Source organism: Anabas testudineus, chromosome 22, assembly GCF_900324465.2.
Source record: "Anabas testudineus chromosome 22, fAnaTes1.2, whole genome shotgun sequence".
Lineage (NCBI taxonomy): Eukaryota > Metazoa > Chordata > Actinopteri > Anabantiformes > Anabantidae > Anabas > Anabas testudineus.
This window is the reverse complement of record NC_046630.1, coordinates 5,281,745-5,305,146: the sequence shown is the minus strand read 5'-3', so window position 1 is coordinate 5,305,146 and position 23,402 is coordinate 5,281,745. Positions and strand designations below refer to the sequence as shown.

The following is a 23,402-nucleotide window of genomic DNA, read 5'->3' as shown; positions in this document are numbered from 1 at the left end:
GGTGCAAAGGACAAGAATAAAATGCACAATTAATGCAACAGCTTTGGGATTGTACTTCTAAAATTACGCTGTAAAGCTTCGAGAGTTGTCTAAAAGAGCTTTTATTTCCTCACTCAAAGGACGTTAGGCTGCTGTGGATCCCTCAGCCAGCAGGGGGCTTCAAAACTAATTTAAAAAGTGAACTTTAGACTTTGTTTGTTTCTGCCACAGTTAAAAGGCTTTAAATTATTTGTTAAAGGGTTCATAGCAATAACAACGTATTTCAGGATAGTTCAGTGCATTCTCTGGTGATCAAGTGAACATATTCAAACAGCTATTTTGTCTGACCACCAGTCACAAATGCAAAACATAATGGAGAGTTTAAGATTACAGAAAACTGGGAGATTAGCAAACATGTCAAATCCAAAATTAACTATCTTTGAATTGTTACCATTTGATTTACTGAATTACCAAAATGACTAAATCAAACATATTGCCAGTTAATTAACAATAGTTAGTGTACACTATCCCTACTAACTAACCTAATTAAACCCAAGTAATTGATCACAGTTTTTAAAATGATTTAAAACAGCAGTCAGTTGTCCAGATGAACACTACAATAGTTTTTTATGCTGTAATCGTTCTCCCTGACAGCTGCAATGGAAAGATCAGATGCCATCATGCTCAGTTCACGTACAGTACATGTGGTAGAGTCTGCATAAGGACAGAAGTTAAAATGAATACACACAAATAGACAACTACAGTAATTCATCAAAACATGCATTGCTATTAAGAAACCCAAAGAAAATAATAAATCAGTCAATTAAAGAAGCAGAGAATACATTTAGTAATAATACGTATGTATGTATTAATACATTTAATACATTTACTACAAATGCATCAACTTTGGAAGACATTCCCATAATTGATTTATTTGCTATATAAATCCTTCCATTAATTTGTTAATTATAACAGGTACACCTTTTAAAACCGGTTTTCCCTGATTTAGGCTCCTGAGGGCCTGTAGGTGAGGACTCGCTGTAGCAGGCCAAACCTGTTTCATTGTTCATTTAATCACCAGACTGCTGCTCAACCTGAAAAAAAAAAAAAACTTTAATCTTTTTTAAAATATCCTTTATATAGATGATTTCTATCCTCATGGTTAAGACCTGTGCTAGCTGAAATTTCCCACCGAGGTCACATAACGTGACCGGTCACAGAATTCACCGTAACACCAACCCGCTGCATCCGGGTGACCGCAGAGCGCAGACTCCATCCCCGCTGCAGCTCGCTGCGTTTCCGTAGCCAGTTTGCTACCCGCTGAGCTCCGGCTGCTGGGGAAACAGCTCACGGAAACGAGTGATCCTGCTCGAAAAACGCCAAAGCTGGCCACGTAAATGGCGAATTAACAGTGACACTGGAAAGGACTCGCTAAGTCAATGTTCGTGACTCGGGGGCTTTTGGAGAGTGCGCTGGCTACACCCTCCCTAACATGTGAAATGTGTAAGGAACGGTATTAACTGTGTGTTATTTGGGCTAACTAGCTAGCAGCTACCCTCTCTAACCAATTTATGGTAGCTGGCTTGATCTGCTTTTCCAACCATCGCGACTGTACCGGGGGAAAATGAAGAAGTTCAACATTAGGAAGGTGCTGGATGGCTTGACAGCGGCTTCTTCCTCCTCCTCCTCCGCGACTGCTCAGCCGGGTGCTCCCAGGGAAAACGATGTTGTGCAGGAGACTCTCCAGACGGAGCAGTTCCAGCTTTGCAAGGTGGGTTTCCGTGAATAGGGGCTGACATTAGCTGCTTTCGCCCAGTGACAGTCAGATGACAGCGGCGTGGACATGAACAAACACTGGCGTTGTTTTCATCCCTGTCAGCACAGCTGACTGGGATGAAAACACTTGTGTGCACGCAGATAGCACCAAAAAAAAAAACAAAAACAAAAAAAAAAAGCACGCTAGATGTGTTGTGCAAATGTTAAAGTTCTTGTTACAGATCTAGTGGCATTTTAACCACTGACTGCAAACCAAGCTGTGTCTCATGTTGCAGCCAGGCTGTCACACAGCTGCACCGTGGCTGTTTGCATTGCACTGAATCTTTGCCTTAAGTCACAGGTTTTTTCTTTTTTCTCATCAAGTTGACTAATATAATCAGCTCAGTCTAGACACATGATAGCTGAATATCTATTAACAAACCCTAGTCTGACTTTAAATGTAAGGAATTAGTAAGAAACCCTGCAAAGATTGTGGAAACTGTGTTTTTTCCAGTACTGTCCTTATGCACATTTCATGTTAAAGCCAGTGTTACATGATTTTGCCTTGTAACTGTGCATTTTCATGCTCTTGTGCTGACAACTTTACTTCTTCTACCACTGGTAAAATGCATTTAATACAGCACAAGTTACTAAGAAGCTTAAATAGTATAAGTTAGACAAATCAGAGGGTATCATTCAAACTAAATTTCTTCTGTACAGTATTAAAATGAAGGCATTTCTTGCTTAAACATTATATTAGCTTCAGATAAACTTACATGAATTTTACAACCAACACTCATAACAGAGTTTTAAAATCATACGTAGAAAGGATTTGTTTCACGGACAGTAAAGACAGGAGAGGAGGAGAAAGTGCTCAGACTTGTCCTTTAAATTCTAGCCTCTAATGTTTTGTCATGCATATGACAGGGTTCAATAACCACACGTGACCATGCACTCCCATTATGTCAGGCTGGGAATGTTTTGCCTGTTGTACATCTTGGGAGAGCCAGTCCACCAGTCTCTGCCCCAGCTGGGACTGGAACAGGTCAGGTCCCCAGGTTACAGGGCTGTGGCTTTACCTGTTATGTAATGCTGCTGCAAGCTGTACCAAACTCATGGATGACCGGGAAAGGTTTCCAACCTGAAACAATTGAGTTATAGATGCCTGATTATGATGATAATATTTTGGTAGCTGGGGCCTTGCCAGCGAAGCACACTCTGAGGCTGCAAATGTAAATCTTAGGATGGAAAAAGGAAATATTTACTGATGTCTTATGGGATTGAGTCTGCACACATGTCAGGCGGATATCAGAAAAAACATTGCAGTCCTCATTTGCACTAATGTTTATGCTTTATCTAATTTATTTTGATAATGAGACTAATTTTCCACACTGATGGATTACATTTCTAGGAGATTATGATAATGTTATTTCTCCACTAATACCAGCTTGATTGTGCAGCACATGATTGGTTAGCTGAGGGGAGGTTTGATATAAATTCTGCTCTTTCCTGCAGACTGTGCGTCATGGCTTCCCATACCAACCATCTTCAATGGCTTTTGACCCTGTGCAGAAAATCTTGGCCATCGGGACTCAGAGTGGAGCTTTGAGGCTGTATCCTTTTTTAATTCTGTGGAATATTAATATGAAGAAATACACGCATGGAAAGTAAAGCGTGACTGATTCCAGGTCTGCCTTTTTCTTTTTTTTTTCAATTTACATCCTCCTCCCCCTTGTGCACAGCACACAACAGACCCACGTCTTCCCTATTGTCCTTTCTGCAAACGTCATATGACTGAGCCGCCCCTCAGCATTCCAAGTCTGGGAATGCACACAGTAAGCGGTCTGTCTTTTCCTCCTTTTATCCACAGCCACAAAAAGAAAATCCAAACCACAGTGAGGGAAGTTGAGGGCTCAGAGATAGACACTAGCTAGGATGTGTTTTTCTGTCCAGCCAGCAGCCTCCTTCTCTTGGATCACCCAGGCTCATTAGTGGTATCTCTGCAGTAGCATGAACAGCTCCTCCGCCATATGCCGAGGAGCCAACCTCATCAACTGTGCTGCCCAGTGTGTGTCAGGATGCCACTTCATATGTGCTGTAAACATCACTGAACTTGCACGACACGCACGCAGTCAAGCTGCTCCAGTGCTTTGTGGCCCCTCAGGCAGTTTTGTATTTGTTTATATTCAAGGATAAAACTGTGTCTTTACAGCTAACCAAGCGTGGTCCATGAGTCACAGCAAAAAATCTCCCCCTGCATTCCAGATTGTTAAATGCTGCATGTGACGGTGTGATCATATCCAGGTTATGATGCAACATGTCTTCGGGGTTGGCCTATTGTGTTTAAGCAGAGGGTTTTCCTTCTGTGCTGATATCCCTGCATGGGAGGCCAATCTGCTTTATTTAGATATTCAGTGCATGTGCCTCCATCCTCGTCTTTATCCACTCCTCCAGATTAAGAGAGGACTGTGTTTACAGGACAACTCCCAGAGAACACACACCGCTTCCATGTTGTCCTAATGTGTAAGGTGGAGCTGATGGGATTAGTGTCATTCAGGCAATTGGTCCATTTATCAAAAGACAGGCCATATCGATCCACCTCATTGCCCCTGGAGTTTGGAAATGCTGCCACAGCTCAGTAGACGTTGGCTCAATGAGGTGTCTACAAGCAATAAATGTCTGCTTTTACAAGATCTGTCCGTAGTACAGTGTTTTAATCAGTGTGTTACTGTAGACAGTTTACTGCTCTGTCCAATTCACTCACCCTTACAGTTTGGCACGTTTGCAATTTAAAAACACTTTGGCCAACGAATGATTGGAGGTCAGTGGTGGCAGTAAATATGTTGAACTCTTTAACACTGAGTCTCAATTTTCTATGGTGCAAACTTTAATTCGTAGGTGGGATGTTGTAGTTACTTGCATTTTAAGTTGAATGTTCACGTTTGTGCAAAATTAATAAATAACTCAGATTTTTAGTTCAGTGTTGTTGAAGGTTACTTTGATGAGCTTCCAGTGTGCTGTTAAACTGATTAGCCTACTTACCTGTAGCCTCACCTTCCTTTGTCACTTAAGGGCAGAGACGCACCAAGGCATGGCATCAAAGAAACTACCAGCAACAAGCAATTCTTAACCTTAATATATAGAAAAGTTTCAGAGAATGTTTTCTTTCACTTGTGAGCTAGCATGACTAAGAAAACTTCCTGTCTTGATGTTTATCAGCTGAATACTTGAGAAAACCCGTTGATATGCCGATGTGTTGAAATGCTGTGGTGAACCACATTGGTTTACCAAATGGGGAAGTGCTGCTGTTCAAGGTGGGGGACTGTAGTATGTGATGTGAAACTCTAAGGAAGAAAGTGGAAAGAGGTTGAGAGAACCAGTATGTGGTCTTTCTTTTCCCTTAATGAAATATTTGAACACAAATATTGTGTGTGACACATTGATCGCAGTACTTCAGAAAATACTATTTTCATTATTGTTATCAGCCATGTTTAAAAATATGGTAAATCATTTGAACCGTATCACATGACTGATGGATGGTGAGAAAAATGATTTATCACATGCAAAGTCACAGCTGAATAACGAAACAGAGTTTTCTGAGATGGTGCAATCCCAGAATGTTCTACTGATGACATAAAGTCATAAAGGGAAACATGCATTTTACTCCAAATGAAACCTTTTTGTAGTTTCTATCTGTGGTTTATATGACCGTCTCAAAGGTTTTGATAAGGAAGCGTGCAAGGAAGTTCCAACAGAATGCTCTGCTTGCTCACCACTGTCGTGTCTGGAGGTTCATTTGAGTAGTTTCCTGCTAGCCTAGAAAGTAGCTTGTGTCAGCAGCACGGTTGAACTACAGTGCAACAGAAGGAGTTCAACCTGCAGACATCTTTACTTTTACGTACGCCGATGTGTTAATGCTCACAGAAAAACAAACAGACTGTAACAGTACCTTGTATCAACAGTAATAGTCCTGTTGAGATGATCCTGCTCTGTGCTAAAGTACCAATATTCAATGCATAACAGTGTTACTCATTAACATTTTTGCTCTGTAGTCCACTGCTCTGTTCTTATTTATGCACAACCAGAGGGTATGAAACAGACTTAATGACTCTTCCTCCTCCATTGTGGACTTGTGGAGAAATGATATTCATTAGTGATTCTGAAAAATGTTGTACAGAACTTGCGGGGCCAGGAGCTAAAACGGGACAGAAAGGTCATGGGTGAATCTGAGTTCAGTTGCCAGTTGCCTTCGAAAGGCGCCACTTTCAAGGCTGTAAGGCTTGAAAGTGGCGTTTCCTCCGTCCTTCTGCAGAAGTGATGCCCACTGTTGAAGCTATCCTGCTGCAACCCCACCTTAGTTTGTTTAAGGCACTGAGGGATTGTTTGATCACAGCTCGGTTAATCCTGTTGAGACAAATTATGCTGTGTCAGCTCAAAATAGACTCGGATAGTGAACACAGCTGTCTATGTTTGGAGCTTTTCTTCAACATGATTGCATTAAGAGTGTGAGAAGAAGTGCACCTTTTTTATCTTTGTGGCCAAATAATCTGTCCAGAGATTGTCACTGTGATTACATCTTTTGCTGCTTGCTTCTTTTCTTGTGCTAGTGTGCATGACACTGTGCACACCCTACCTCTGTGAAAGTTATTACAAGCTGGTTGAAGTAGACAAGCTTTTCCTCATGATCCTCCTGATTTCTGTGCTGTTGGTGAAAGTATTTGGATGTTTTGTACAATGCATTCAGTCCGAGAGCCTATGTAGTAATTGTTCACTGTGGCCACAGTCTCCTTTTGGCCATTCATGCATTAATTAGGTTTTCGTTTAGTTCACACACAGTTCATATCGAGTCTCGATATCTGTATTTCAATGAGCATATTTAGCAGACAGGGATTCTCTGATATGAACAGTGCAGAAGAGAGAAAGGAGAGTTAAGTTAATCTGACTGCCGTCATACCGACTGACGCATGTGAATAAATAAGGCAGACAGGGCCCACTGATTTTATTTATAACTCAGTAGTTTGATTTGTTTCATGTTCCTGGCAGTGCCTGTTTGGGAATGTAAGCTGAAAATGCCAACTTACATTTACTTATAAATGTGAGGAACTTTAATAATTTATAATATGAATAAATAACTTTAGAAAATAATCAGCAAGCAATTATTCAAAGACACATTGTTCAGGGTTATTCAGTCTTTTACTGTTACTGTTTTCCCACATTTCTGCATTAACTTTACTGGCAGTTTTCTTTGACCCAGCTGTTTCTAAGCTTTGGCCGTGCGGGTGTGGAGTGCTACTGTCAGCATGAGAGCGGTGCTGCTGTCATCCAGCTCCAGTTTCTGATCAACGAGGTTTGTTGTCATTACCTGTTCCTTATTTCCTTGTGTATTTTTCTCATCTTGTCCACTTTAATCCTTTACTCTGTGTCAGTTTCCTGCAACTCTCTATGTTCTTATTATCAGGTAATATAAACAGTGGTGCTTGTTTAGTGTTAATATAGTGTTAAGTCATAACTAGCATGGTGGATTGTGCTTTTAACAAAAACATTGAGCACATTGATTATAGTTTTGCCACTGTAATAACCTCATAATTGTGTGCTCATGATGCTAACAAATGCCAATCCACATGCTAACAACCCACCTGTTTCTGACCCTGCCCACAGGGGGCGCTAGTGAGTGCCTTAGCTGATGACAGTATCCACCTGTGGAACCTGAGGCAAAAAATCCCAGCTATCCTGCATTCTCTCAAGTTCAACAGGGAGAGGTACAGAGACAAGATCTTATACTGCTAAATCTGGAAACAGCCCTCACAGCTGGCCACATGCTTCACACTGTATAATTAGCTGTTTTGCTGTCAGCAGAACTTGGAAAAATTATGCATTAGGGTCTTCTGCAACAACTGGGGTTTTCCTTTTAACCTAACATGATTTACATTCTTGAGGTCAAAGTAAAATACTAGTGCATTCTAGAAAAATGTATAAATATGAGGATAACATCACATTTCTGGAAGTGTTAATTTCTTTCTACCAACTATTTGTGGACCATTTTCTATTTTAAGTAAACATTTAGGCCCTTGCATAAAGTGCATTGCATCTCTTGGGCCATTCAGGTTGTTTAGCAAAAAGGAGCTAATTAAAATGTGATTTTACAGACTAATAAAATACTCATATCCATCGACTGTATGCTACCATGCCTTGCACCAAACATCACTTCTTTCAGGAGCTGGCAGAGAGCACAAAATGGTGCATTAATGAATATTTGACTGTGCAGGAGGTTAGGTTAGGGTGATGCTATGCTTGGCATTTGCTAGATTTTTTTATTTTTATCTCCTTGTGGTCCAAAGGTTTATGCATCTTTAACAGGTTAATTCATTAGTTCTATGTTTTTATTAATATATATATATAGAGAGAGAGACGAGGAAATAAATATAGTTTTTCAGTGAATATGTCCATATACAGTATGAACAAACGCAATAAATCGTCTTTGTCTATTTGACACGTTAAGTGTAGTCTACAAATGAGTGTTTCTTCCTACCAGTTGAGAAAAGACAGCAGTATTTACTCTGTGATTCCTCCCCACTGGTCTATATATAGTCTGCCTTCATTAGTGTGACACAGAGCAAGGCCTTTGTAATTAAATCTTAGTCACTCTCTACTCCTTCCAGTTGGACCAGCATGATTAGGGATGAGATTGACTCTTTCATGGGATTGAGTCATAAGATAATAAAAAGCTTGGTTGTGATGGATCCTGATCTCCTCCTGCAGAATCACGTACTGCCACCTGCCCTTCCAGAGCAAATGGCTTTATATCGGCACAGAAAGAGGAAACATCCACATTGTCAACGTGGAGTCCTTCACTCTCTCAGGCTATGTCATTATGTGGAACAAAGCCATCGAACTGTGAGTCTGTATTTTGACAACTCTTTTTTTTTTTTCTTCCTCTCTGCCTTTTCTCACCGGCAATTTTGCCTATCTTCTTGGTACACTTGTGGTTTTGACGCTCAACCAGGAAACTCAGAAATGCAAAGGAATGTGGGTGCCTGTGTTTGTAGATACAGTGTGTACTTCTAGCTGACAATACTCCAACTCTAATCGGTGTGAGGGTGGTATGGAGGTGGTGGTTGTGCCAAGCCAGAACTTGCTGTTGAGACTCCTGGAGGTGTTTCTCTGCCTGATTCAACTGAACATGTGTGATAGGAAGTGCCCACTTGATAACCCCAGGGACTTACACTGTGTCACCCACTCTTGCATGATAACATCCACTGTGAGGACCACAAGGAATTTCACATCGCATTCTGTGCACCTATAAAAGTTGTGCTGCATTTCCTGCAAGTTTGAGACTAATCTTAAAATTAGATTTCAGTAGAATAAAGTCAGTGTCGCCAAAAACATTAAACAGAAACTTTAAACTTTATTGGTTATAATTATATTACAGCGTTCTTAGCAAAAATTAAAACTCTGCAGCACAGTGTAGCGTAGTGGTTAGCACTGTAACCTGGATTCAAGTTCACTAGCCAACCAACCAACTCTCTGTAGAGTTTGCATGTTCTAGTTTTGTCTAAGTGCTACAACTTCCTTCCGCTGTCCAAAGACGTGCAGTTAGGGTAATCTGTTACTCTAAATTGCCTGTAGGTGTAAATGTGAAGGGTTGTCTCTGTGTATGTCAGTCATGCAGGCAGCTTGTTCAGGCTGTACCCTGATGACAGCTAGGATTAGCTCCAGCCCCCCGCTATCCCGTAACAGGTAAAGCAGTTAAGATAATGGATGGATGGAAAATGAAAACTTAAATCCATATAAGTTGTCTTTCTATAGAGTTTTTCTGGTCTTCCCACTGGTGAACTAAAAAAACAATTTAAGACAGTGACTGGCAGCTAAAATTGAAAGTGGAGTATAAAGCTGTGTGTGCGAGGCTGCTGCTGAAATCTGATAAATTGCTGTTTTAGATCTGGGAGTTGAAAGTGTCAGAACACCAAAGTATGCCATCAGCTCAGATATATGTCTCAGGTACAGACAGTTGAGATAGGAAATGATTTTGGCTGTCTGACTGTGAAAATGATTAAAGAAAAGAGCTCTTGGCTGTAGGGTGAAATTTAAAACACGATATTCTGTTTTTTTCTCAGTAGACTGACACTTTCTGCTTTAAAGTTTGTCTCTGCAAACTTGTGGATTTGTGTTTTACTGAAGGTCTCGTACGGTGGATAGAAACAGTGGCAAGGCTTAATGATGAAACCCACTGAATCTAACTTATATGGAATATTGTTATAAGATAGCATAAAGCTATTCCAGTTAGTACAACAAATGAGAAACATATATTATGTATTATATATATTAAATACCAACTAGAGTTCACATTCTAGTCCAACCTTGCCTCAGTCACTGTTACATCTCTGACTGTATCGACTCATCAGCAGCAATGAGATCATTAGCCACTGGAGCCAGACCACATTCAGAGGCTGCAACACTTTCTTTAGGCCAGACCTTCACTTCCTCCATGCCCCTTGCTCTGTTGCCACGGTGATGCTGTCTCCACACACTATAATCTCTCATAGACCCTCATGTGACCCTGCTCTCCATCTCTCTCTCTCTCTCTCTCTCTCTCTCTCTCTCTCTCTCTCATATGTTGTGTCCCTTTCTCTAGTATACTGATGCACATTTTTATCTTTATAATGTTGCTCTCTGTCTTTGAGCTTGACCACAATTTCTTTATTTTATTTCATTCCTTTTTGGCTATCTTCCATAATTGCCACCTGCTACTCTCTCTCTCTATTAAAGGTGCACAGTGTGTCTCAGACAGTTATCAAATACAAACAATCCAAATATTCTTTCTCTAAAGCTGTTTCTTGGCTTCTTTCTCTTATTCTAAACTTGCACAGATCCACCAAGACACACCCAGGGCCTGTCGTGCACATCAGTGATAACCCCATGGATGAGGGAAAGGTAACCAAAATGTAAAATAAAATACACATTATTTTTGTTATCTGGTGCTGCACTTTTTCATTTTCTGAGGAGAACTGCTGCACCACAGACAACACAATGCAAATAAATCTTGTGCAGCCTCAATGTAGAATGATTGCAGAACATTTTCAGCTAATTAAAATGTCAATGGTTGACATTAGATTTTGCTGTCAAAATGAAAGAGAGAGATTTGTTCCCAAGCTAATCCTTTACAAAAGCCTTCCACACTGTCATGCAGAGAGAAGAGCATGACAGCGAAAGTCACCTCAATAGATCAGAATGCATTGTGCCTGTTAAGTCATAGACACAAAGAAAATCTGAGGTTATGTGTGGAAGTGTGTGGTATAGGCCAATCATAGAAAAAAGAAAAAGTTGTGTTTGGTGTAGTTGTACATTAGAAGACCACTTTCCAAATATCACTCTTCACTTGAGTTTTAGTAAATTCTATCTAAAAGTCTATTTTCATAATTATTGGCATAAAATGGCATAAATTGTCATAAGAAAATAAGATGACATCCACATCACAAACCATGGTGATATATATGGTACATGTTAACTGGAGACTGGTTGTATGTGCAGAATGTGCTTTTAGCCAAACTGTGCTCATCTTCTCTTATTTTTACAGCTTCTTATTGGATTTGAGTGTGGGGTTGTGGTGTTATGGGATTTGAAGTCCAAAAAAGCCGACTATCGCTACAATTATGATGAGGTAAGGCATCATTTCCATTACATTCAGTTCTACTAGGGAACGTGTGAGTTTGTTCGTAGTTTTTTCACTATTGTCTCAGAAACATGTTCAGTGTTGTTACGTTGTGTAATCACTTTGATTGTGTGGAACCACAGAAGCTCTCTCAAGTATTTTGTTGCTCAGTGGCTCCCTTTGGATGTAGACAGACTGCCTAAATTTTTGTGCTAAGAACATTATTAGAGTGAAGGAAGTCTTTTGCTTTTGATATTTTTATCGGGATAATCTCACATTAAAACAAAACATAGAATATGACCATCCTTAAACATGCAAGTGTTCTTGTTTATTATTGCACAGCTGTAAAATGTGCATGTACTTTATGCGTCGCGCCAATGATGTGCTGTCACTTTTCTTTCAGGCGATCCACTCAGTCGCCTGGCACCATGAAGGTAAACAGTTTGTTTGCAGCCACTCTGATGGCACTCTGACCACATGGAATGTACGAGCCCCCGCCAAGCCTGCACAGATCATCACACCACATGGTAGGAACTGTTACATATACACACTTGCATTGCTTATACACACAGGCATATGGAATGGAAGCCACCTATGCCTGTAAAAGCATATACATACTGTACAGCTCAATGTCCACCCAGTCTCACAGGTGTGACTATAAAAAAAAAAAAAGCAGATGGATGATGCTTGTTTATGTACACTATAGTTGAACTGCACTGCTGCAAATAAAAGTTAAACACATTTTAACCCTTAACCTCTACTAGGAAAGCAGCCTAAGGATGGAAAAAAGCCAGAACCATGCAAGCCTATCCTGAAAGTAGAATACAAAACAACAAGGGCTGGGTAAGTGTGATGGGAGCGAGTCCCCGCCCTTCCTGTGTCTTAACCTGTTCTGGTTTGAATCCATATCCTGTACCGAATGTGGCCTTTCCTGTTATTCTATCACAAAACCATATACTCTGCCTAAGAGGGCTGTCGTGTTGACAGTTCACTGATGGAATGTAAGCGGATAGCTGGAAAGGCCGGTCTTATGAAGATTAACTAAATGATTGCTTTTCATGATAGATTAGTTGTTGTTCAGTTGAGTTCAACGGTTAATTATGTTTTGATCGCTATTAAAACAATTCTAATTACCTGAAGAGAACAAGCTTGTTACATCAAGGTCAAAGCAAAACTTTGTTATAAAACGTGACATTAAAAATTAATAAATTCACTGAAACTGGTCCAATTATCCCTTATAATTTTTCTCAGGTATTAGAGGACAAGGATTAATATAGTTGTCATTATAATTTAAAAAGTAGGCTTTTCCTGTCATTGATGTTCTTGAAATGGGGTCAAAGTATCTCCAGGGGAAGCACAGGAGTAAATTCTTGGTGTCCCTCTTCACCCATATACCACTAAATAGACCATCGTGCTTTTCATCTGGAATTTATTGAACAAGCAATTAAAATGTTGGCATGTGTTTGATGAACTCAGGGACCCATTCATGGTCCTGTCTGGAGGATTGTCTTACGATACAGTGGGGAGGAGAGCATGTCTGACTGTGATGCACGGAAAGAGCACTGCTGTCCTGGAGATGGACTACCCCATTGTAGATTTCCTAACGCTGTGTGAAACTCCATATCCAAATGGTGAGCTGCAGTACTCCACTTCAGACAAGTTTTATTCATTAGTCCTCAAATCTGTCTGTCTCACTGTTAATTCTGTGCTGTTTTGTTTGCCAGATTATCAGGAGGCATATGCTGTGGTGGTGCTCCTCGAGAAGGATTTAGTTGTAATAGATCTCGGACAGATTGGGTAATTATTCAACTTTCCATTTATATTTTATCATATTTTTGGCGTGAATTACAGAATATGACTATTATAGCCACACAGTATACAAGCAAAACTGCTAATGATGTCACTATGTTGATATTTTTAGTGAGAAATATTCAGAAATATCCAATTCAGATAAATAAATAATAAATATGATCCATCTTCCATTGTAATAATATTGTAATGTAATAATTTATACAATACAAATTAAGTGTAGTTGATACTTGGCTGCAGTGGTTGTTGTGACTGTGGTCAATTCATTTTAAAAAGACAATTTGACACTTATTACTATTATATCAACTATATTTCAGGTGGGAAAATGTTTAAAACAATAAACAACAGTAAAACAATCTGTGGTACAATGTCATAACAGGTACCCAATTTTTGAGAATCCATATCCCCTGGGTATCCATGAGTCACCAGTGACCTGCTGTGAGTACTTTGCGGACTGCCCCGCTGAACTTATTCCTGCACTTTACTCCATTGGCAGCCGGCAAAAGAGACAAGGTTACAGCAAGAAGGTAAAATGCTCCTGTAGATAAGCTTTGTTTAAAATATATTGGATAGTGGAATAAATTAATCCAGACATACTCGTAAACTTGTAGATGCAAAATAAATGAACAGTGAGAGAATGAATATTATTGCATTTGATAAGTTTTGTAATTATTTTCACAGGAATGGCCCATTAGCGGGGGAAACTGGGGCCAAGGCGCACAGAGTTACCCAGAGATTATAATCACAGGGTTAGTGATGGATGAATGGATTTGTAATTCATACATGCAATAATATGTGCAATCATTTGTCATATTGTATGTTTTTCTTCCCCACAATAGACATGCTGATGGGTCAATCAAATTTTGGGATGCTTCTGCATGTGAGTTGTTTGAGTTATTTATTTATTTTTTTGTATAATGTGTGATGTTAAACAGCTATTGTAGGATTTGGTACACCAAAGATTCATATTTAAAGCTGCATGTTCATTGGGTTGGTTGACAGTTAAGACTTTAATTAAGCCATTACGTGGTTGTAACACATTTTAAGCAGGATGCTAAGGTGTCATAAACTGTAAACTGTTCCATTTGCACAAATAAATATGTCCACTCTGTCACACTTTTTTAAAATAGCATTTATGCACAACCAAACTCATGAGTACTAATCCTGGAGCTGCGTACTTGCAGTACTAACTGAAAGCACTTCATGTCCTATTTTAACTTGGTTTCTGTCATGGGGACATTGACCACAGGCCAGTGTTAATGACACATCTGTTTAACTCTTTTTTTTCCTATTCTTCTCAAAGTAATGCTTCAAGTGCTGTACAAGCTTAAGACTGCCAAGGTGTTTGAGAGGGCTCGTGGGAAGGATGAGAAGCCAAGTACTGATATAGTAGAGGAGGACCCATTTGCCATCCAGACCTTGTCATGGTGCCCTGAAAGCAGGATGCTCTGTGTGGCTGGAGTGTCTGCCCATGTTATTGTTTATAGGTTCAGCAAACAAGAAATCACTACTGAAGTGGTGGAGGTGGGTAAACTGTCACTGTCACACACCACAGTGAGACAGCAAGAGAACTGAACACATGCAGAATAATAGATCGGGATCAATGTTGTTTATTCTACTGTTTTATTTAAACTGTATTCTTGAAACTTGGAGGTGTAATAATAAACCTTTTTTGTAAAATCTTATCTCTTTTGTTTAGCTTCTGGAAGTGAGAATGCAGAGTGAGTTTAGTGACGTGGACTCTCCTGACCCAGGAGGGGAGCAGACCCCTACCTTGCCGACCTCTGGAACTTCTTCAAGCCCTCAGGAGAGTGAACCTCACTTTCAGCCCTGCACAGGCAGCAACTCTTCTGATGGACCTCGGGACAATATACCTTGCCTGCAGTACGGACAATTATGTTTTCTTTTATCTTTTCTTTTTTGCAAAAAGGTTGAATTGGGTTCAGCTGGTTTTGTCATTATGATGGCTGCCTGTCACTGAACAAACCAGAAACTCAAGCATGATCCCAGGCAAAACGTTTCAGCTCTGTGGTTCCACAATGGTGGAACTATCTACCTACCTCTGAATACTCAGCTGCCTCTTGCTCAACTTTTAAAAACTTGCTGAAAACAGAACTATTCTGAATCTTTCTCTGCACTTACAATTTTCTCTGTATTTGAGTGCAGAGAAACAGCTCCTTCAAGAGCACTTTAGTTTAAAGTTTGTCTCCTTGGCCTAGATAATCGCTTGCTTTGTACCTCACTTGTAAATTGCTTTGAGTAAAAGCATCTGCCAAAAAACTAAACGTAAATGCATTTAAGTAAGTTATAGACTTATCAATTTACTCATTACAATCATCTTCTCGTTTCTTCATAAAAATCAGTACACTACGGGTAAAAACATCTTTTGTGAAAAATTTTTAAAAATGATAAAGATGATTTGACAATAAAAAGGTTAAGGGGGTAAAAACAATAATAAAAAAATCGTTTTCAGTGTTGCTTACCCAAAGAGGGATAATTCATAACAGTTCAAATCGTGTCATGCTGTCTCATCCTGCTGTGTGTTTGATGCAGGGTTCGGAGCTCCCCGCTGAAGCAGTCTCCGGGCTACCAGGTGGAGCTGGTGATCCAGCTGGTGTGGGTGAGTGGGGAGCCTCCTCAGCAGATCACCAGCCTGGCTATCAACTCCTCCTATGGCCTGTAAGTATCTACAGTTAGTGCACTTGACATTTTTCTTGAGAAAATTTACATTTTAATAAAGTATGATTGAAACAGAAGGAGCGTGTGTCCATCATCATCTTCACCTCTTACATCTTTCGTCCTGTATTTCAGCGTGGTTTTTGGGAACAGTAACGGCCTGGCCGTGGTGGATTACCTCCAGAAAACTCTGCTCCTCAACATGGGCACATCAGAGCTGTACAGCCCATCTGAGCCGTACCAGAGGCAGCCTCGCTCCCCGCGCAAAGCTCGGCAGCCCTCTGGAGGTGAGCTGCACTACACCAGTTATACCAATATCTCATGTTTTTGGTTGGGCTTGCTCCAAGTTCTGCTACGTATCTGCACCAGCTGCATTAGGTCACATCAATCTCTCTGAAAGAAAAGCTTCATTTGTTTTTTCTTGTGTGTTGCTGAAGCAGTTGAAACAGTTAGGTAAATAACTCTGGCTCTAGCTGTTAGAAGTGGATTAGAGAGGCAGTGCTGACACTTGGCAGCTGCCTTGTATTCGCACCATGAGCACCACCCCCTGCAGTAGCTCCTCTCCCTCAACAGGGGGCATCACTAACAGATTCTCCATCTGTTCAGTTGGACAGTGCAAAGACAGTGGAGCAAGCAGGTGCATTATGAGTGGATGCTTCATCATTGCTGCTCCACTGTAATAAAATTATCTTTTGATTAGTTTTTCAAAATGATAAAGGCTCATGTGCTGTTTTAAGTTCTTGTTGTAGCCTAGCTGTTTGTGTCATTGCTTTTCTCTTCGCATCTGATCATCCTGTCACTCATCATTTGTATTCATTCTTTTCAAATCTCAGTAGTGTGCTGCTAGATGACATTTCAAGTTGTTTTATTTGAGAAGCTGTACAAGAAGTATTTTCTCACGACTTGATCTACAAATCCAGCAGCACACTTCTGGGACTTGTACCTTTCTTCTCTTATGATTTCTGATCATTTTTTCTGTCTCACTGTTTAACTGCTGGACTCTCCGTTCTCTGTGGTTTGATAAAGACATACCACATGTGGCGTCTTGCATGTCCAGACTTTCTAAAGTGTATAGTGAGTCTGTGAAAAAACTACGCTCATCTCACTCGAGTAAGTTATATGTGTCGTTTGTGTGAATTTCTTCTCCTCCCTATAGTATAATTTTTGTCATAAGGATAATACTCTCTGTTTTGATAAAGCAATCCTCAGTTCCCCAAAGCTCACTATTTGAACACTTTTTGAAAAGCGCAGCAGTGAGTCTGGAGGAATTTTTAAACACTTAAAGTGCAGTAACACAATCAGGTTGTGTATATTTCAACTGTGCCTGCAGTTGGATCAGATTTGGGAACTTAAATGTGGCTTATTAACGACACTTTATCGGTAGGTTTTTTTTTTTGAAAGCTACTATTTTACCATATCTAGTGTAGTGTTAGAATTCATGTAGCTTTAGTAAGAGCTGCTCTGAGTGGTTCAAGAGTTTCACCTATTCTGCCATGCTTAATGACAACCTCTGCGGGTCCCACAGCACTTTGTGATTCCAACGATGGGTCCAACGCCTCAGAGGACCGCTGCAAATCACCTACTTCAGGTAAGCCTCTGTGCTTCACAGCAAAAAAGCCAAACATTTTTATTATTTTCAAACACACCGTTTTTTAAATGCCGCTATTTGTCATGTAGGACCTTCCTCACCGTGCAATTCAGATGATGAACGAAAACAGAAGTTCATAGAGAAGGGTAAAGCCGGATATCCCCTTTAGATTAAGCATTTATAAAATGGCTGCAGTTGTCTGATTTGTCTTTTTGAACCTTATTTCCAGTGAAGCTCAAAAGCAGACGCTTTTCCAAGACCGTTGCCAGTGACTTTGGTAGTGTATCATCCAGATGTATTCTTTCTGATTACTCACTCTTTCCTCATGAATGACAGCATTCTAACCACATTGTGCCTTAATTCTACATCAATCTGTGCTCCGTGTGCCAATGAGAGAAAGAAGCGCGTTCGAGAAATGTATTTTTACTAATCACATGGTTTTGTGGTTTTGTAGTTGATTTATGAAAATAATCAGGGATCTTTATCAAGTGCATGACAGGACGTCTTATAAATTTCAGGCCTCAGATTTTCTATGCAGAATTTTGCCATGATGGTGTAAGCTGCTGTTACACAACTGAAGATAGAAATCAGTGTGCTAAATTGGCAGATGTGATTTACTTTTACTAAATCAAAGGCATAGAAAATCTGCTGCAATCTTTATCAAACTAATGTCTAACCACATCACTGGAACATTGAAGTGAACTATTTCTATTCTATTGTAAATACTGGCTGTGTGTGTTTCTGATTCCAGGGCTTCAGATCAGTGTTAACTGTTTGGCTACCTACTCATTTTTCCCTCTTCCTCCCACTCTTTTGCATAACTACTGCATATTTACTGAAATGTAATTACCTTATTTCTTGACTGCCTATTGCTTTGTTTGACATTACAGGCCTTTTGGTTGTCTATGATGCTTCTCAGCCTCATTTGTATTCTCATGGTTTCTCTAAGGGTGGTTATAGACTGCAACAGGCAACTTTTACTGTTTTCTGTACTGGAGATTAGCACAACTCCCAGAAGCAAGCAACAACCAACCAGTCTTACAATCAAAACCTAAATACTAGCTAATTAATAATGTTTTCAAATCAGAATATCTTCTTAAAGCAATGCACAGTAAGAGTTGTCCCATGCATAGCATATACTGTATATGTATCCCAACAGTTGTCCTACAGTATGTATGACCGCTCTTAAAATCATTGTTTCAAAGACTGTCTAATTTGCAATTTAGACAGTAATGTCACAAATGACTAAAATTATGATTATTTAACAGATTTCAACCACCTTTGATTCTTCAAAAAAAGAAGTACATTTGTAGCCGTCATTCCATCCTCATAAAATTGGGGTATTTGTTTCTGTTACAGCGAAGATGTCACGGAAAATTAGCTCGTCTGGTGAGCATAAGCCAGATCAGGGTAAGCCAAAACTAATGACTTTGATTTTTGCAAAACCTTTTACATTTTCTTACAGGGTAATTTGAATCTTCCGCTTTCAATTAGGTCGACAACTGTAAAATACATATGTGAGAGTACCGGTTGTTGTCTGGTAGCACATACGAGGCTCCAGTTGTTTTGGGATGCTGTATTGTAAGTTGACATGAACACTCTGTCTCTGTTTACACTGAGCAGAGAAGAGGTTCCAACCTCTCACATGTAAGATGCCTTTTTATTGCAAGAACAAAGGCAAGGTGGCAGCCGAGATGAACCAGGAGGGAGGCATCTATAGAGCTAAGTCATCCCCTTGCTTTTGTGAGTGGACTAGCCATGATCTGGCTTGGGCTGAAGTGGGATAACTGGTACTAACCCCCACCACTGCTGGGGCTTTTATTGTGAACAGGTTGACATGACACTAATCCTCTCACAATGGCTGTTTCCTTCTTTTTGAGGAAGTTCAACTGGCTCGACTGCACTCAATGTTAAAAATATTGCTTCTCTTGTTTAGTTTTTTTTTTTTCATGTGAAGAACATACATGACAGGTGGCGTCTTTAGCTTTCCCCTGTGTGTCACACATTTTCTTTTTTTTGTTTCTGTTCTGATCCCTGCTTATCTCTTTAAAGAGAATACAAGCTTATATTTCAGATGCCATCAGCAAAGTAATGAGGCATGAATAATTCTTGCCCCCTAAATACCAGTTGTTCCTTGGGAGTCACTGTGGTGCTACATACATAGCTAACACATTTTTTCACATTGAGAATGTTGCTGTCAAACGTAATTGCTGATAAGCAGATTGAGAACCATTTAATTAAAACTGCATCCTGCAATATAAACTATGCAAGAGCATCTCAATGTCAAAAAGTTTTTTTAGGTGTACACTAGATGAAGGGTTTGTTTGTGCACCTCGGTACTGCACTTAAATACCAGCTCTTCCTTCTTCACTAAGCTTATTTTAGCAGATCTACAGTACATTCAGAAAGTATTCTCAATTTTTTCCGCATTTTATTATGTTACAGCCTTATTCCAAAATGGATTAAATTCATTATTTTCCACAAAATTCTACACACAATAGTAGTAAAAAGTGTTAACAGTCTTTGCTCATCACCCATCACTTAGCACCACTTATAGCCTCGAGTCTTATTGAGTATGATGCTACAAGCCTGGCACACCTAACTTTGGGCAGTTTCTCCCATTCTTCTTTGCAGTACCTCTCAAGCTCCATCCGGTTGGATGGGGATTGTTGGTGCACAACCATTTGCAGATCTGTCCAGCGATATATTCATATCAGGTTCAAATCAAGGACATTCACTGGAAGAGCTCTGGTGGTTGCTAACTTTTTCCATGTTCTCCCTGTTTTTTTGTTTTTTTTTTCTTCTCACCGAGTGTCATGACATTCATTTTTTATTTTTCATAAAATTGTTAAAATAAAATATGGGGTATGGGGTATTTTTTGTAGAATTTCGAGGACAAATAATGAATTTAATCCATTTTGGAATAAGGCTGTAACATAAGTTAAGCGCTGTGAATACTTTCTGGATGCACTGTAACGTGTATACTGTGTTTTGACTTGTTGCATTTTATGCCATTAACTTCTACAAATCTCCTGTTTGCATAAAGACGTTCTATCTGAATTTCTTACCATTCTCATTTCAAACCAATCATGTCTTGGCTATTTTATTTTTGTGCTCACTCTGCTGTCCAGATGCCAAGGATAACTCATTCACACGCTCACGTAGTTCAAGTGTTACCAGCATAGACAGAGAATCTCGAGAGGCCATCTCCTCCTTTCACTTCTGTGAGAGTTACTCCCGCAAGACGGAAAGCTTGGTCAGTCCCTGCCTGCTTGTGGGAACCACCCAGGGCTTTGTGATAATGGTGGCCCTGAGTCTGCCGCCTGGTGGGGACCAGAGGCTGCAGCAGCCAGTCGGCATCTCTTCCTGTGGTAAGAAAATAAACTTGGTATCACTCACCAGACGTGACCTAAAAGGTTGTGTTAATTTATACATGACTCTAAATGACATCTTTTGAAACTGAAATCTCAATGTTGGGACTTATTTCTTACACAAGATTCTAAACCACTTACAATACTTCCCTAATGGACATGAGGAAGTGGTGCAGGAGAGGGATAGAGGGGAACTGCAGAATGTGGGTGTAAGGAGTTTTATTTTCAAAACAGTGTCTGGGCCAAAGGTTCAGTTTTCAATTCCAGAATTTACTTATTATATATGAATTGGTTGTGTTTTCAAAGCCCTGCATTCAGTGGTTTGTGTGATAAAGCAGCATTATTTTACATAAACACAATCAAAAAGCTTTATCAAATATAAGTGAATATCATGGATCTCTATAGGAGTACACACTGTGACTGCTCAGTGTATGGTGGACATTTAAACATGTAAGAAAATGGTAGAAAATATCCAACCAACTATGCTGCACTTTGCTCTTACAGTTGAATTACAGTAGGAGAGCTAAATTTAGCCTTACATTCTGTACCAATTTGACGAGAATCTCCAAATCAAATTAAAACAGTTGCTTTTTTCCAGGCACTCTAATGAGACTTAAAGGAGGCATTTTGACTATGGCCCTCTTGGACAGCACTGGAACTCTGCTGCCCCCTTCCTACGAGCCATGGCATGACCCAAATGCCTCAGATGAGGAGAAGGAGAAGAGCCGGAGGCGCAGGCCAGCGTCCTCTCCCTCATCACAAGAGGGTCAAGACATCCAGTTTGCTGTACTGTGTTCCGAGAAACAGGCCAAGGTGGTAGCTTTGCCCTCCCAAACCTGCATTTACAAACACAGCATCACAGAGACCTCTTTTGTGCTGAGGGCTGATGTTGTGCAGATTGCTGGAACTAACTGCATCACCTGTTTCTGTGCTAACGGGCACATCATGACTCTGAGGTGATATCACATTTTGTAGCCAACATGCAATTAATGTCTAACAAATGCAAATGCAGCTTAAAACAGTAATCTATCTTACACTTTTTGTCCTAACAGTTTGCCCAGTCTACGGCCTCTGCTGGATGTAAACTACCTGCCGCTGACAGACATGAGGATAGCCAGAACGTTCTGCTTTTCTAACATGGGTCAGGCCTTGTATCTTACCTCTCCCACCGAGATCCAGAGAATCACCTACAGCCAGGAGACCTGCGACAACCTACAGGTTAGATAGATTTAATTAGTAAAAATTGTTTCATTATTAGATTCAGTAAGATTTTTCATTTAGAAAATGTCTTACTGTACAGTGCAGCTCACTACTACTACCTGAGATGGCACATTGTAGATTATATTTAAAAATAACCACAACAAAAAAAAACTGTAGTAAGATTTTTAGGCTAGCCTGCATGCCTTTGAGGAATGTAGACTAAAGTCGATCTGCTGATGTTTCTGTATTCTGCAGGAGATGCTCAGTGAGTTATTTACGCCTGTAGAGACACCAGAGGCTCCTAACAGAGGTTTCTTCAAAGGCCTTTTTGGTGGAGGAGCTCAGTCTCTGGACAGGGAGGACCTCTGTGAGTATAGAAGAGCCTAATGATCACCTCAGATTCTTGCATTTACAGTGTCACATTAGTGTATTTGTACCTCCACTCAGGCTTCAGCACCACATTTGTATTCTTCATAGACAGAGGAGTTTTTTCCTACATTTCTCTTGTACTTTAAATTCCAGCTGCTCCTTAAGTATTTTTTATGTTTGCTAGTTGGTGAGACAGCTGCTGGTAAGGCCTCCCGTAGCCTGGCCCAGCACATTCCTGGCCCTGGCAGTATGGAAGGCATGAAGGGTGCAGCATCGGGGGTTGTTGGAGAACTGGCCCGTGCCCGGATAGCTCTGGACGAGAGAGGGCAGAAACTGGGCGAGCTGGAAGAGAGAACAGCAGCCATGATGGCCAGCGCAGAGTCCTTCTCTAAACACGCCCATGATGTATGCACCTAACATTTCTTTGAGCAGCTTTTTTTTTGTTTAATTTTGTTTCTCCAGTTTCTGACTTTTTTTAAATATATGTTTTGGTTCACAGATGATGCTGAAATACAAAGATAAGAAGTGGTACCAGCTCTGATAGCAGCGTGTGGAGCATCAGACTCTGTAATCACACACGCCACTGTCTCTAAGGAGGTGCAGGTCTCTCTTCTTCTTTTCTCCATTTCTCTCCACGGGGGGTTCAGTACTCAGCGGAGTCATGCTTTTATTCTCAGCACAATATCATACACTCTGCATTACCTCAGTCACCGGAGGACTGCCGCAGAGTTCACACCGGCTGACCCAACGTAATGAGAATGGGGAATAAATGGAAGAAGAGAAGCTCTTAGGAAATCTCTTTCCATTCCACCTGACAGTGATGATGTTCGTATAACATCAGTCCGCAGAATAGGAGAGGTGACCGTTCATATCCATCACTCATGCTCTTATATGTATCTCATATATATATACATATATATACAGAACAGCAGGGTGTATGTGTATGTGTGTGTATATATGTATATATATATATATATATATATATATATATATATATATATATATA

The 23,402-nt window shown here is 40.2% G+C and overlaps 1 protein-coding gene across 4 annotated transcripts; it reads left to right on the top strand.

Annotated features, from left to right (window-relative positions):
- The first annotated feature begins 1,188 nt into the window (after positions 1–1,188).
- stxbp5b (syntaxin binding protein 5b (tomosyn)) lies at positions 1,189–23,343 on the top strand. 4 transcript variants are annotated; one of them, XM_026339362.1, is made up of 29 exons: positions 1,189–1,750; positions 3,250–3,347; positions 7,000–7,081; positions 7,393–7,493; positions 8,494–8,628; positions 10,602–10,665; positions 11,309–11,392; positions 11,787–11,910; positions 12,148–12,226; positions 12,860–13,014; positions 13,108–13,180; positions 13,572–13,719; positions 13,874–13,941; positions 14,032–14,072; positions 14,496–14,716; positions 14,892–15,076; positions 15,746–15,871; positions 16,004–16,155; positions 17,394–17,456; positions 17,546–17,602; positions 17,686–17,733; positions 18,816–18,866; positions 19,080–19,199; positions 20,588–20,827; positions 21,426–21,783; positions 21,880–22,045; positions 22,283–22,394; positions 22,581–22,801; positions 22,896–23,343. In XM_026339362.1, exons 1-29 carry the CDS (start codon positions 1,604–1,606, stop codon positions 22,935–22,937), a joined length of 3,561 nt encoding a protein of 1,186 aa, XP_026195147.1. In that variant the 5' UTR covers positions 1,189–1,603; the 3' UTR covers positions 22,938–23,343. The 4 variants fall into 4 exon arrangements, with proteins under 4 accessions (XP_026195147.1, XP_026195149.1, XP_026195150.1 ...); XM_026339365.1 differs by lacking the exon at positions 19,080–19,199 and having other exon boundaries at positions 1,604–1,750; XM_026339364.1 differs by lacking the exons at positions 17,546–17,602; positions 17,686–17,733 and having other exon boundaries at positions 1,190–1,750.
- The last annotated feature ends 59 nt before the right edge of the window (positions 23,344–23,402 follow it).

Bases quoted from the DNA above. Each gene is read 5' to 3' on its own strand.
- stxbp5b (XM_026339362.1), top strand. From the start codon at position 1,604: ATGAAGAAGTTCAACATTAGGAAGGTGCTGGATGGCTTGACAGCGGCT. The intron at 8,629-10,601 runs GTGAGTCTGTAT...AAACTTGCACAG, and splicing joins TGGAACAAAGCCATCGAACT to ATCCACCAAGACACACCCAG. The intron at 21,784-21,879 runs GTGATATCACAT...TTGTCCTAACAG, and splicing joins GGGCACATCATGACTCTGAG to TTTGCCCAGTCTACGGCCTC.